This window comes from Oryctolagus cuniculus, chromosome 5 (assembly GCF_964237555.1).
Source record: "Oryctolagus cuniculus chromosome 5, mOryCun1.1, whole genome shotgun sequence".
Lineage (NCBI taxonomy): Eukaryota > Metazoa > Chordata > Mammalia > Lagomorpha > Leporidae > Oryctolagus > Oryctolagus cuniculus.
In genome coordinates, this window is record NC_091436.1 from 72886620 (window position 1) to 72902573 (window position 15954).

The 15954-nt window shown below is 38.5% G+C and overlaps 1 protein-coding gene across 2 annotated transcripts in view; it reads left to right on the top strand.

Moving 5' to 3' along the window:
- FBXL4 (F-box and leucine rich repeat protein 4) overlaps window positions 1-14897 on the top strand; it is an 85624-nt gene extending 70727 nt beyond the window's left edge. For both annotated transcript variants that reach the window (XM_051854472.2, XM_070073758.1), the window contains exons 7-9: window positions 2295-2366; window positions 9353-9665; window positions 14351-14897. In XM_051854472.2, coding sequence (XP_051710432.1) covers window positions 2295-2366; window positions 9353-9665; window positions 14351-14514 — 549 coding nt within the window. In that variant the 3' untranslated portion in view covers window positions 14515-14897. The remainder of the gene's footprint in view (window positions 1-2294; window positions 2367-9352; window positions 9666-14350) is intronic.
- Window positions 14898-15954: the final 1057 nt, after the last annotated feature.

The following is a 15954-nucleotide window of genomic DNA, read 5'->3' on the forward strand; positions in this document are numbered from 1 at the left end:
ATTCTTCCTCTAGTATGGGCTTAAGAGAAATACACTCCTGTAAATGCATAAGGAAGCATGCAGAACAGTCCTTCTGACACCATTTGTAATAGTGAAATTTTAAACAACTATCCCTTTAATGAGCTGGCATGTTGTAGTGTATTTGCGTAACAGAATACTATACAACAGTTAAAAATCAGTGAACTAGAATTGTACATAAAACATAGACAAATCCATCACTAATACTGATGAGGAAGATGCATAAGATATATGTGTCGTAATGTTATTTATATAAAAACCACATTGAACAATCAGTCTTTTATGCTACTTATGGATCTATAGTAAAATTGTATAATATTAAGCATGTTTCTAAATACCTGTTATGATAAGCATTACTTCTAAGGAAGCATGTGAATGGATGAGAGATATACAAATAAAGAAGGCAAAATATTAAGAGTTGATAAGTCTGAGTGGTGGCTACATGGTTTATTTTGGATCTTATAATTTTTATATACTTGAGATTGTTTGTAGTAAATAATTTAAATTATGAAAGAAATTCCATAATTATATATGTATGTATTTTTTAATTTAAGAACAAAAAAATGTATAGGAATGAAATAGACATCTTGTGAGATGATTGTTGTTTTTAGCCCTTGTTTATACTCCTGTGGAACTGTGGTCTTCCTGCTTTTAACTTGTTGAATTTTATGGTTAGTGGTCAGTTAAGCCTCTAATTATAGGGTATATTAAAATTATGTCTTTGCAAAAATTAATGAAAAGAAGGAAAGGAAGGAGGAGGATTGGGGAAGAAGGGAAGTATGGTTATCTTCTTAGAACTGTACCTATGCAATACATTAAATCTGTCCTCTTTATATTAATACAATTTTTTTTAATTTAAAAGGACAAAAACAGATTTAATAATAAGAATATGTGAGAACCTCTCAAAAATTCTGATATGCTCTGGATCTTGTTAATGGAAAAATCTTATAAAATGATCTTGTTATAAAGATCTGATACTTTAATAAAAAATATGTCATATTCCTCTCTGTTAGTAAGTTAACATGACTATTGTGGAGAACCTTAAATTGATTTATCTTCACACATGCTTTCTAAAGTTAACATTCTGAGAGCTACATTTACATGTCTCATAAATGCTATTTTGAAACTTAAGTGTAAGATCCATGTGAACTTTTTTTGGCTTGAATTTAAAGAAATGCCCAAAAGTGAAAGAGAGTTAATTCTAATATTGCTCTAAAGTCTCTTAAAAATATTATTTTGATTTTTGCTTTAAGTGATTTTCTGTAAATATTTTATTCTTCATTTCCTCAGTAAGAGTGTTATCTGGGATTTGAGCAAATGGTTTGTATTATCACTGGCACATTCTTTACCTGCCCTCAAATGATAATTTTAGGTTGCTTAATACTTGGATCAGATTTAACAGAAATTGTAATATATCTTAATTTTGTTAGATTTGGTTTATTTCAAATATTTACAAAGAAACTTAACCACAGGAATTGAGTAGTTTTTTCCTTGATTTATAAAAGAAAAGGTAGAAGTATGAATATTTTGTACTGTTTCATTATTTATAGTTTTTCACAGCAGACATGAAAAAGTGAAATGACAACTTTTAAAGATATTTTAGATGCTGTTGTTATGTAGCAGTCTAGCATACTTTTGGATTTCTTTGGTGGTGAGGCCATTTCCATTGTGTTGGATAGATGGGCTTAAATGGCAGGAACATGACCAGAAAGTGCACTTTATATATGTTTCAGTCAGCATGTTGCTGCTGACAGGTGCTCAGTGGTTGTTGGTATCGTTGTCAGCAAAGAGAATCCTTTGACATTAAAGTCACCAGCGAAGTCTGATTTGGGTGACTCTATTGGCAGTTCCATCAAGCTGCAGCTGATCAGTGAATGTCACAGCTGCTGCTAGTGTCACCAGCCTCCTGTGGGTTTTTTTTTTTTTTTTTTTTAAGGAGGGGCTGTTTAACTTGTCTTGTTGTTTATTCTTAACTGAACTTCCAAATTGCTTACCTCTGGGAAATGAACTGAGAGTTCAGAAGGAATATATGTGTCTTTAGGCCATACAAAACCATATACAAGTGATGACTTACATGAAGACTAGTAATGATTACCTTGACTCCAAGCCAATCCATGGCGTACCACCTGGGGACTCATTAAATGGCATTTGTGGTATCTGTAACTGGGATTTCGAGCTGTATTTCAGGAAAAGCAGTGACAGCCTTTAATGTCTACTTGACCTCTTCTCTTTGTTTCACTTTCCATATTTGCCTCTGATGTGGTCCCTGATGGCAGCAAACGGCACTGCTCAGCATTTTGAACTTCTGTTCAGAGCTTCAGCACCTCAGTTTGGGCAGTTGTATAATGGTAAGTATTTAAACATTCTTTTTGCTCAGTTGCTTGCTCTCTCTTTCTTTCCATGGGTGACTTTTATTCTGAGTCATCCACCTCACACTCACCCACAATTTCTCAGATTTATGATGAGCTATTTTATGCCCCACTTTCAAATAGTTTTCTTAGATTGGAGTATGTCATTGAAACAACACCAATATTTACCTATGAGAGCAAGGGAAGAAAGTTAGTATGGTAGAAAGAGTTCAGTTCTGCCCCAAGCCAGATGTTATCTCAAGATGAGCTATGTACCTCTCTGGGTTTCTTTGCAAAATAAGGTAAATAAATTTTCCATGTAGCTAACTTTAGTCTTTAAATTCTGAGATTGTTTTCCAGAAATGTTGCTGATGGTAAATGGCTGTATTTTATTTTACTTTCCTTACTGGAAAAAAATAAAAATTGGACACCCTGTGTAGGAATTCAGATTTTTCTGAAATTTTACTGATTTCTGAAATCCAAAGACCTAGGACTAGACAATCTCTAAACTCCTTACAGATTTAAAATTATGATTTTTATATTCCACAGAAAGAGCTCAAGGGAATAGTTGAATCTTTTTTATGTAAGCTACATCATTCTATATAGCTTATAAATAAAACTAACGCTGAAGGGGCAATTCATATGAGAGGGGTGTGTTTGCATTTATACATGCATGCTCATTAGAAATGAGTCTTCTGGGGTAAATGTGGTACAGCAGGTTAGGTCACCACCACCTTCAATACCTGCATCCCGTGTCCTGGCTGCTGCACTTCTGATCCAGCTCCCTGCTAATGAGTCTGGGAAAGCATGAGCTGATGGCCCAAATCCTTGGTCCCCTGCATGCATGTGGGAGATGCAGAGGAGGCTTCTGGCTTCTGCCGGTTGTGGCCATTTGGGGAGTAAACCAATGGATGGGAGAGTCAGTCTCTCTCTCTCTCTCTCTCTCTCTCTCTCTCTCTCTCTCTCCCTCTCCTTCTGCCTTTAAAGAAGAAGAGGAAGAAGTGAGTCTTCCTATCTGTGAAGCACTCCATTCTTGTTCACTTCTTTCCTTGCCCATATGCTAACATTATCTACCAAGGCAGATTTAGGAGGTCCTCCCAAACCATTCCAGTTTTGCTTCCACTTAGTAGGAAGGCTTGAATAAGCAGAATGGCTGCAATATTCCAGGAAAGTTCTGGTATCCTAGCCTTGGAATCAACAGTCGGTATCCCTGAGCTAAAGTAGATCTCAGTGGCTTCAGAGATGCCCCAAGATGGGTCATGTAGGCCAGCTGGAACTCTTAGAATGACGTATTTCTATCTCCAGTCCCCATAGTCTTTAATCTTACTAATTAGGTCTTATTAAACCCCAAGAATGCTCATAGATCTATCCCGATATCTGGGCTCAGGCCATCCCATTTTCTAGAAAACGTCTTGGGTACTCATTACGTTCTCCTTACTTCTGGTCAAATTCTCACCTTAATGAGCCATTTGATCAGCTTCTATGGATCCCCCTAGTGGTTTTTCTGGGTGGGCCCAGTAACATTTAATGGCAATTTCTATAACAACAAATTAGGCAGTTACTTCCGCTTAGATCTATGCTTTATTGCTGGCCTGCCCTCATTAGATTGGTAAGGCTGCTGCTTGAGTTTGGCACGTTATTTACCTCCTCTTATACTGGAACAATGTCTGTCCCTAGTTATATACATTTTAAGTCAGCATTTTCTAAATTGATCCATGGAAAATTGGTCCTGAAGGATATAACAACTTATAAACAGTTTTTAAAGGTGTTTATATAGGAGTGTAACAAGTAGATTGGGGATTCCTAATTAAGAAGTGATGTTGCAGTTCCATTCCCTCCCCCTCACCCAGAGGTTTTTTTTTTTTAAGATTTTATTTATTTATTTGAGAGGTAGAGATACAGACAGTGAGAGGGAGAGACAGAGAAAAATGTCTTCCTTTTGTTGGTTCACTCCCCAAATGGCCGCAATGGCCAGAGCTATGCCAATCCGAAGCCAGGAGCCTGGTGCTTCTTCTTGGTCTCCCATGCGAATGCAGGGGCCCAAGCACTTGGGCCATCTTCTACTGCTTTCCCAGGCCAGAGCAGAGAGCTGGATTGGAAGAGGAGCAGCCAGGACTAGAACTGGTGCCCATATGGCATGCTGGTGCCGCAGGCAGAGGATTAACCTACTGTGCCACGGCACCCGTCCCTCACCCAGAGTTTTGCTATGATATGTCCTACAACAAAGAAACTGTTTTTATCCTTCTTTAAAGCACTGTACTTTCCAGTCTTACCTGGCCATGAACCTGTTTGTCCATGCCACATTTATTAGTACGTAAAACAGTAAAGGACATGCTGCTTTAGATAAACAGGCTATTTTAAAGTATGTAGTTATCAGTAAGATATTGTTTGCTCAGAAATAAAGTTTTCAGTACTTGACAGAGAAGTTCAGAAATAATTCTAATATTGCAGATACTACTGCTAGTATTGTAATTGGGATATTCTGTAATTGTCTTAGAAAATCTGTTCTTATTTTACAACCAGGAAAGTGACACAAACAGTTCATGTTTGATTGTCTTGGTTTCTTTTCTATCAGTTGACCAGATGTCAGGATGGTATACTTGATCATTTATCTTTGACTATCAAAAAGGTAGCAATTTTCAGTTTTGTATTATTTGTGGCATTTTGTCCACATAAATATAGCACTGTTAACTTTGCACAGTGATCATGGTCTATTATATGTCTTCTCTGAGTCTTCTTCTAATGCCATTTTTTTTTATATTTAACTTAACATCAAATTAGTTGTATAGCTCTTTTTTCTCTGAAAATAATCTTTGTGCCACAGTTGCCAGTTTCATACATTTTCAGTGGTGAGAACTTATGAAGAGTAGTATCTCACCAGTAATAGTCAAGTCAGTACCATAAACATTTTTGGTAGGACTCTTTGCACATTTTTATTATTCCTGTAATTGGAAAGAATTTTCTAAAAAAATTAATAAATGATCATCTCTGTTTTAAAGTTTTGTCATCTAGGACTGCTTTAGTGAAAAGCAGTGAAAAAACTGATTTTTAAAAATCTCAAAACAAGCCGGCGCCGCGGCTCACTAGGCTAATCCTCCACCTAGCGGCGCCGGCACACCGGGTTCTAGTCCCGGTCGGGGCGCCGGATTCTGTCCCGGTTGCCCCTCTTCCAGGCCAGCCCTCTGCTGTGGCCAGGCAGTGCAGTGGAGGATGGCCCAAGTGCTTGGGCCCTGCACCCCATGGGAGACCAGGAAAAGCACCTGGCTCCTGACTCCTGCCATCGGATCAGCGCGGTGCGCCAGTCGCAGCGCAGCGGCCGCGGCGGCCATTGGAGGGTGAACCAACGGCAAAGGAAGACCTTTCTCTCTGTCTCTCTCTCTCACTGTCCACTCTGCCTGTCAAAAAAAAAAATTAAAAAAAATAAAAAAAAAATAATAAAAATAAAAAAAATCTCAAAACAGTCGTAAGTTTGTTTTATCTATTAGCTCCAGCCCTCCCTTCTATGAAATCTTTGAGCAAGTATATGAGTTAGAGTTAGGTTCAACTGCCAGTGAGAAAACCTCCAGCTGACTCTGCTTAAACAAGATGGTGTATTTCTCTTTCATGCAGATAAAGTCTTGGAGGTGGGTGGTACAGGCTGGTATGGTAAAGCTACTCCTCAGACTTCTGAGAGGCCAGACTTCTAGCTCACTGCTCTGCAGTCCCCATGGCCTCGTCTGACCTCATGACTCACAGTGGCGCTCCAGCTGTAACATCCCCATGACACACAGCCTGGAAGAGAAAGGGGCCTACACCTCTCCCGAAGTATACTTTCTAGATGTTGCATAGCTTTCAAAGCTAACTTCCTGTTATCTAGAACTTCACTATGTGACATACTTTGTAGCACAGAAAGCTTCAAAGTACAGTTTTCATTCTGGGGAGTCATGCTCAAGGAAAATTCAGAATAGAAGTTAACATTAATAATGTGTTTAGTTTTATATTTGTTTTCTACTAAATTCATCTCAGGAAGAGGTAAGAAACAATGAAATGACCCACTGGTGGATGGTGAGAAAGAGAAGTCAATAAAGAATGTATATAATATGCCAGATAGCCTTACTTGATACTTAGTTTTTAGCTTGTGCTATTCCATCTGGTGATGATACCCACATGTAGATAGTGAGCACTTGAAATGTAGCCAGTCCAAACTGAGAAGTGATATAAATGTAAAATATACCAGATTTTGAAAGCGTAGTACCAACAAATGTTAACCATCTCAATTTGTTATATTCATGTTCAAATGCTAGTGTTATAGATAAAAAAATATATTGTTAAAAGTAATTTTATCTGTTTCTTTTTCATTTTATAAAATGTGATGAAGGAAAGTTAAAATTCCACATGTGGTTGAAGTAATTTAAAGTTGGCCAAATTAACAATTTTAAGACCTAGCTCACGTTTTCTCAGACTTCCATCTAATTGTATGATACTGGCCAAGTCACCTAACTTTTTAATGATTGTTCTGTGGCATATGTCAAATTTTTAAAAATTATATAATGAGAATATCAATGTGTCTGGTCTTTTAGAAACAACTGTTCTATGTAATTTCTGTAATTCACAGTGAGTTATAATTATTAAGGAAAGGATAGGTCACTTCTAGTCTAATAAGAAGTATTTGATTCTTATTTTTCCAGTTGAATCTCTTTGTGATTTGTATTTTTAAGAATGTTGTGAAATTTTCACACACACATGAAAACTCTTGAAAGAATTTCACACGGAATAGTATGCTGGTAGAGAATTTAGTCTGTACGCCATGGAGATTGCCGTGGTACAAGTCCAGCACAATCAGAATCATGGGTTTCGGAAAGTTTTTCAATTTCTGTTCTCAAACAATGCTAATTGGCTGCACTAATTAGCAAAGCTATAGTTAATTTGTGCATGTACATTTAGGGAAAGAATTGTGTTCCCAACCTGTTTCTGATAGACTTTTGCATGATTCTACCAGACACAGATGCTGCAGAGCAGAGCCTTAGAAAGAAAGCATCACCATTACATCTAATCTGTCAGCCCTGCATCCTCTCTCAAGCATAGCCCCGCTTCTGCCCAATTTCTCCCAGTACCATTTACCACCTTAAAATTCAAGTCCTTGTTGTCTCTCCACAATAGCATTACTGGCCTCTTCACTGGCAATTCACTGTGCCATTCCTTTGCTTAGAACTTATCATTGACTTCCATAGTCCTTAAAATAAAATGCCCTGGTCTCTGCCTAACTTTGCTCCATGAGTCTGTCTACTCCCTCACCTCTCATGGGCCACCCCATCTCATTTCTGACTCTTGAATGCAACAAGCTATGTTGTCGGAAGCCAAACAACCACTGTCTTCCCACTCAACTCCTGAGACTCGACTACTCTGACCTTTTTTTGTTGTTTTACACCTTTTATCACTCTCTGAATTTCTTTTGCTCATTTGTGTGTGTTTCCCCAATATGTAAACAAAATCTTTGTTTTCTTGTTTATTGCTATATTAACATCTAGAGTGGTGGTGGCCCATAGTAGGGATATAAATATTTGTTGAAAGTAAGAATAGACAGGGGCCGGCGCTCTGGCGCAACTGGTTAACACCCTGGCCTAAAGCACCGGCATCCCATATGGGCGCCAGTTCGAGTCCCGGCTGCTTCACTTCCAATCCAGCTCTCTGCTGTGGCCTGGGAAAGCAGTAAGAAGATGGCCTAAGTCCTTGGGCCCCTGCACCCGAGTGGGAGGCCCGGAGGAAGCTCCTAGCTCCTGGCTTCGGATCGGCGCAGCTCCGGCTGTTACGGCCAATTGGGGAGTAAACCATTGGATGGAAGACTTCTCTCTTTCTTTCTCTCTCTCTCTCTCTGCTTCTCCTCTCTCTGTGTAACTCTAAAATAAATAAATTTTTTTAAAAAGAAAATAAGAATATATATATGAACAAAAGCGAATGACCATTGTAGTCATTTACTATTTTATTTCCTTTTGGTTTCTCATGATAATTTTGATACATGCTATAAATCAAATGAACCTACTGAATGAACCTATATAAAGACACATTGTTAAAGCTTTTAAAGCCCAAGAACTGAAATGTTTAACCCTTGATTTGTAAGGATTTATCCTGTAATCATGAGATAAGATTTGAACACCTCCAATAACTTGGCAGTGATTAACATCTCGTAATCTAAATTATTTTCATGTTGTATGTCAACCCCCAAATGCCTCATGTTCACCCCAAACTAGTATCCTTATTAGTACTGTCATCATTTCCACATGATTTAGAACTTAGCAAGTGCACATCTGTATCAGGCAGATTATTTGTACCTACCAAAGTATATTAATCATATATATAGAAGAGACTGGGGCCAGAATTGTGCTGCTGCAGGGTAAGTCACTGCTCTCAATGCCAGCATCCCATATCAGTGCAGATTCAAGCCCTGGCTATTCTGCTTCTACTACTGCACCTGGGAAGGCAGTGAATGATGGTCCAAGTACTTGGGTCCCTGCCACTTATGTGGAAGACGCAGATGGAGTTCCTGGCATTGGACTGGCCCATTCCTGGCTGTTGCATGCATTTGGGGAATGAACAGAAAATGGAAGAATGATCTCTCTCTCTCTCTCGCTCGCTTTCAACTAAATTATTTCAACTAAATAAATAAAATCTTAGAAAAAATACAAGAGACTGAGCCTTGTCAACAAGTAGTTGCAAGGTCAAAAAAGATAACACATAATCTTCAAATTCTTCATGGGAGACAGAACTTCAGACTGCCTTGGGACTCAATTCTTTACCATCTAACTGGGGTTCTGTTAAATGGATTGTTGAGTAAGTGATTGCTACCCGTGCTGTTCTAGGATGCACAGAGATCCGTGAGATGAGTGGGCAGATCTGTATTAAGTGGGTGTGTTTATGTGGAGGAGGTGGTTAAGAATGTTTTAACTTGTTCTAAACAGTCTGCATTTCTGAGCACTACATGTACAAGACTGGAATTGTTTGATTTCCAGATTGAAGACTATGATGTGGTAGCTAGTATGATTGGAGCTAAGTGTAAGAAGCTCCGGACCCTGGATCTCTGGAGATGTAAAAATATCACCGAGAATGGAATAGCAGAACTGGCTTCTGGGTGTCTGCTTCTGGAGGAACTCGACCTGGGCTGGTGCCCCACTCTGCAGAGCAGCACCGGCTGCTTCGCCAGACTGGCACGTCAGCTCCCAAACTTGCAAAAACTCTTTCTTACAGCCAACAGGTCTGTGTGTGACACAGACATTGAAGAACTGGCAGGTAATTGTACCAGATTACGGCAACTGGACATATTAGGTAAGGATACAATGCTCCTATATACATTTATTTTAAAGCCCCATTAAAGTCCCATTCCTTGACATAAAGGCCAGTCTTGGTCTTTTTGCACAACTTATTGGTACAATGAAAATTTTGTCCTGATATGACTAGTTTGCTTGATGGGAAGCGTAAGACTAACTGGTATCAAATGGTGTAAAGTAAAATAGAAGGATAATAACGTAATTTTGTAACTGAACCTGTCAAAACCACTCAATAACCACAAATTCTTGATCTAGTTAGAAGAATTTGGATCTAAATGCGTCCTGATCTCTTATTTTTTTAAGGCTAGAAAAGAAAAAAAATGAATCCATTTGTATAATGAATTCATGTTAGATTTTTTTTGGGGGGAAAGATTCTTAATGTTAAACTCCTGATTGAGGAATACTATGAAGTCTCCATCTCTGATAATTCTAGTTTTTTGGAGCAGTTTGACCCCAGGATAGATCTGTTGTGTGTCCTTACTGTATTCATCAGCAAGGAAGCCTGTGAGGTTTCGTTACACGCCTCTTCTATTAGCCAGAGGTACTAGTTGTGCCATTTAGTTATAATTTCCCACAAAATTGATATGCTTGGAACTCTCAATAGCACTTGAATTGAATTTTCTAGTAATCTATTTGTATTTATTTTTCCTTGTTTATTTAACTTTCAGCAAAACAGAAAACCTGAAGCTTTTCAACACCTGAATTTGTGGTTTCAGTTAAACTCTCCCACAGTCCAGGTTTACAATACATTTGTAGATGTTGCTTATATAGTTGGATATTAACTTATTCAAACTACTTTTACAAAGAAATTCTGACCTAAAAATGTACACTGAAACTCTTGCCTTTACATGCACACTTTGGACAGAATACTTCATCAGTGTGTTTTACTGGATCTTCACAGCTCAAGGAATTGCATATCATTGTCTTTTCATACTTGAGGGTACCAGTGCTCAGCAGTTAATAAGTAGAGGGGCAGCAGGTCAAACCCATGTTTTTTGGTGGCCAGACTCTAAGTACTTTTTTTTTTTTTGCAACATTACACCTACTTGCCTTATTTACATCCTTTACTTCCTACCCACCTTCCCTCTTGAATTATTGTAGACCTTTTATAAAAGAAATAGTGTTAAGAAATTTTAGAGAAAGTCATGACTTCACAATGAGAACAAGGAAACGTGGCCAGTGGCTTTTAAAATGAATATGAAGGCAGATGTTGTGACACAGTGGGTTAAGCCACCATTTAGAATACCTGGATCTCCTATCAGAGTATTGTTTTGAGTCCTTGCTGCTCTGTTTCAGACCCAGCTTCCTGCTAATGCACCTGGGAAGGCATGTGTGAGACTTGGATAGAGTTTTCAGGCTTTTGGCTTTGACCTGGACCATTTGGGGAATTAACCAGTGGATGGAAAGTCAATATTTCTCTCTCTCTCTCTCTCTCTCTCTCTCTCTCTCTCTGTCACTATGCCTTTCAAATAAATAAATTTTTAAAATTTGTAAAAAATAAAATGAATATAAACTTCACTTCAGAGTATAGTGCTAATTATTATAGATCCTAATAGATCCTGATAAATTAATATAGATCCTGCTAAATATTATAGATCCTAGCCATGATGCTATATATTCTTTTTTGTTGTTGCTTTTTAGTTTTCTTTGATTTATAAATATTAGAAACCTTTTTTAAAAAGGATTGTTAATTAGATCAAGTTGATAAAAGTTATTTTGTCATTTTGTGACCAGAACATACGGGTGTTAAGAGGATTAACTTCATCAGACTGAAAATACTGATCCTCAGTACAAAGCGGAGTGAGACACACAGTTGCTACCTTCACAGAGTTCATAACCTAGCAAGAAGTAAGACAAATATATAAATAAATATTATGCAAGCCAGAGACGAGTCCATTTGATGGGACTCAGAAAAGAGAAAGCATGTATTACTGGGAGAATTAGGGGAGAGTGTCATTAAAGATATTCTTGAAAAGTGACTAGGAAACAAGGGAAAGGGAAGGCATGCTAGGCAGAGGGCATCACATGAAACAAGGTTGCAGACAATCCCTTATGCGTGACAGTTTCATTTATTTATATTTTACTTTGTGATGGTTTGAGTTATTTATTTATTTATTTATTTATTACTTTACAATGGTGCAGCAGCTACACACATTCAATAAAAACTGCACTTTGAATTTTTATCTTTTCCTAGCTAGTGACACATGGTATGAGCCTCGCTTTCAGTGCTGGACAGCACCAGTAGCCACAGCTGCAGCCCTGTCAGCAATCATGAGGGGAAACAGCTGATACTCTACTATGTAGTGTCTCACTAAGCTATGGTGTTCAATAGGTTAGGCGACTTAAATACATTTTCAGCTTGCAGTACTTTAAATTCAAAATGGGTTTATTGGGATATCACCCCACAGTACATTGAGAAGCATCTCTACAGAAGCCAGAAATACAGAATACCTTCAGAGAACAGTGTCATTTGAATGGCAGTGTGCTGGAGGCTCTCATGCAGAGTTTTGAACACTGGGATAAAGAATCTGCACACAATTAAACAAGGAAGAGCTACTTCAGGGCTTTAATTAGAGGAAAGAATGATATTTGCATCACTGTGTTTTAGTAATATTTATATAGAATCTAGTAAGAGTTGGATTGGAGAAAGAAGAGATCAAAATCAGATTTGCTACAGTAATGCATTTAATGTGAGGGTCCAGGGAGATTATATTGGAAAATTAACCACCATCCCATCATTCTTTGATTCATTACAAATTTATTGAGCACGTAGTATGTCAAGCATTGTCTTAAGCACTGGAGATATGACAATGCACAGCATGGATATGGCCCCTGCCCTGACAGAGCAAGCTGATTGAACACATAACCATGTTATAAATAGGCAACAAGACAGAAGAAATGCAAAGTACTTTGGAAACAGAGTACAGAGGACCCTAGCCTAGTTAAGTTTTAAATCTGACTTCCTTCCTAGGCATTCTCTTGGCTTTAAGGAACTTCTAGTTCTGATTCTAATGGGCAAGACTAGCAAAACGAGAAATGATTACAACAGTAGGTAGAAAATCCCACATAGGTGGCTGTTCCTGGGTTGAAGTTCTCTGATCTTACTTTGCAGAAACCCACTTGAGATAATTTAAGCATAAGAAAGAAAGAAAATTATTATAAAGATACGTGTGTGTCAGATTCCATGTATAGGAACTACAGTCATCCCTCAGAAGGGACTGGAAACCACTCTCCCCTTTTCCTTCCTTTTCCTATCTTGCATGCTTAGGTACCTTTCCTCACTCACACGCTTTCCCGCTGCATACACACCAAGACTTTTCTTTCTGCTTCTCCCTTTGGTTTTGCATTGTTCTTTCCTCATCTTGCAAGCTATTTTTGCTTTTCTGTATACACATGGCCAGTGTAACAGCCCCAAGCCAGCTTTACATATTGACATTGAAACTTTTCCAATTTAAAAGTCCCAGGAGAATCTACATTGATTTGTCTTAGAGCCAACCAGGCCAGGTGGCAGTACACTTAAAATTTATGTAGTCCATGACAGCAAGAAGAGTAGAAAGGAGGTCCCAGAGAATAAGGCTAGGTTAACATTTCAGAAATTGTAAAGCCCCTCCCATTAGATGTGTGGTGTGTCATGTGATTGTGATTGTTTCTCCCCAGAAATGCTGCATTAAAGCAAAGTATTGTGTATTACACAAACAATCTCATAGTCAGCTGGTACTTGATACTTATTAAGTTGCCTGCCATGTGCAGGTAGGTGCTTTATATAATTTAGTGAACAGTTAACTATCCCATAATCACTGAAATTTAACATGTGCTAAATAGAATTTATCATGCATCATCTTCCAGAAGAACCATTTTATTCTCACCACTGACTATAAAGCCAACCAAATTGTGCTGTTTCTTTGCTTCAACTCGGATCAACATGTCTTTTAATGAAAATACATGTCACATTCATCTTTGTACCTCCAGTAGCTAAAGGGATGCTCAGCACTGTTAGCAGAGTAGTTAGTTGCTTAGTTATAGTGTTGTGTGGAACTAAAGGTTTAATTATTATGAGTGCTGTTGCCTGATTTGACCTATGTATTAAGAAAAATGAGATATGGAAAACACTTTTGACTGGGGTGACAAAAATAAGAATGGAGGAGCTGATATGAAGGGGCCAGGAGGTAGGAATTGAAGGTGGTGACTACAGTATTGATAGCATTTGGGACCTAGATGCCAGATTGGCTGGAAAAATTCAGTGTTTTGCTTTTAACCAGATTGATTTACTATGAAGTCTTTTCTTTAAAAAAAAAATACATCTTTCTGGGGTCCTATTGCATAATGCTAGGGTTACTATAAATAATAAAGTATAGGCTTATCTATTAAAATAAAACCTGGAAGATAGGATTTTGTATGCTTTCATTTCAAAGAAATGTTAAATGCTTGAAAGGGTAAACAATTTCACCATAATTGTATATTGTATAATGTATACATATAATAAATATTACATAGTATCCCATACATGTACATAATTTTTATCTTAACTTTTTAATTAAAAAATAAAATATTATGCATAATAAAATACTTTACAGTGGTCATTTATCGTAATTTTATTTCAAACAGTAAATAATAAAGAGACTTATTATTAGGAGACTTTATAAATGATGTATTTAACATGTTTTGTGTTGTTTGTTCAAACAGGAACAAGAATGGTGAGTCCAGCATCCCTAAGAAAACTCCTGGAATCTTGTAGAGAACTCGTGCTACTTGATGTGTCCTTCTGTTCGCAGATTGACAACAGAGCTGTGCTGGAACTGAATGCTAGCTTTCCGAAAGTGTTCATAAAAAAGAGCTTTACTCAGTGATTGAATCTAGGTTCTGTAATAAAATTAATGTGCTTTTGTAGGGCTTTATTTGGGGGGGCTTTATTTTTTGTTTAATTTTTATAATGGTAAGAATTAAGACATTTGTAGATTCTAAAGAAAAATACCAAGTTGCACATTAAATCAAATAAAAATGTAAACAAATGTTCAGATGTTTTCGCTAATGTTACAAGCACTTTTCTTCAAGAAAATGTAAATGGCTGATATTATTTTTACCTTATGTTAATCAGTGACTGTATGCTTTAGTCAATGATTGTATGATTAATGAATAATATGGAAAAATTTAACTTATTTTTAAAGGAATACTTTGAACAGAAAAGTATCATGATAATATGCAAAAATAAAGTTAATTTTTCACACCTCCATGTGAAGATGCCTTATTAAGCCTTATGACCTGGCAAGTTTTTTATTTGGTATGCACAAAATTGTCAGAGCTAGTTGGTGTCGCTCCCCCTCTTCGTGGAGGAACAACACTAAGCCCTGCCTAAGCTTCATATCCGAGTCACGGCACCATTATGTCGCTCCCCCTCTTCGTGGAGGAACGACACAGGACCCTGCGCTGTTCTTTTGTCTGCTCGGCCCTCCCCGGGTTTGCTGCTGGTTCTTCCCGGGTTGGCTACTATCCCTTCCACCTCCGTGGAAGGGCAGTTCCCCCTGGCCGCATTCCCCACTTCCGCAGGGGAGCGGCACACCGCCGGCCAGCTTTCTCGGGGGCTGCACGGGTTCCCTTAGATGTTCCCCATAGATGTTCCTGGTGCATGCCGTCTCTCTCCTCCTTCATAGTCCTCCTCCGCCAATCCCCACTCGGCTGAGTACGCTGCTCTCCAATCAGGAGCAAGTCCTACAGTTAATTGGTTGAACTGGAGGCAGCTGTGCGGAAGCCGTTCACTTCTCTCCCAGCTCCATATTGTGGGAGAGCAGATGCACAGAATAAGTCTTAATTCGAGTAACTTAGTCCAGTCCGGATTGCTCCCCACAGATCCCCCTTTCTTTTTATTTTTTAGCGTTGATACGTGCCTGTCTTCGGTGTCCCGCGGAACACACTCTGCTCTACTTGCTAGAGTTGCCACAGGCTCTTACAAGTCCTATCAATCAGGAAAACCGAATCCGGGTCCTCTCTTCGCCATTGTGAGGAGGTTTTTAGGCGCTGATGCGTGCCTGTATTCGGTGCCCTGCAGCGCATGCTCTGCTCTGCCTGCAGGGGACTTACAAGACCTATCAGGCAAACCGAATCCAAGCCTTCTCATTGCCTTATTGTGGGGGAGACTTATTAGTGTTGGTTCGTGCCTATCTTCGGTGACCTGCAGCTCATACTCTGGTCGAGCTGCTTGCTGGCGCTTACCGCCTTAATTAGGCAGACCGAATCCAAGCCTTCTCATTGCCTTTTTGTGGGGAGGCCTTACTGATGTTAATTCGTGCCTG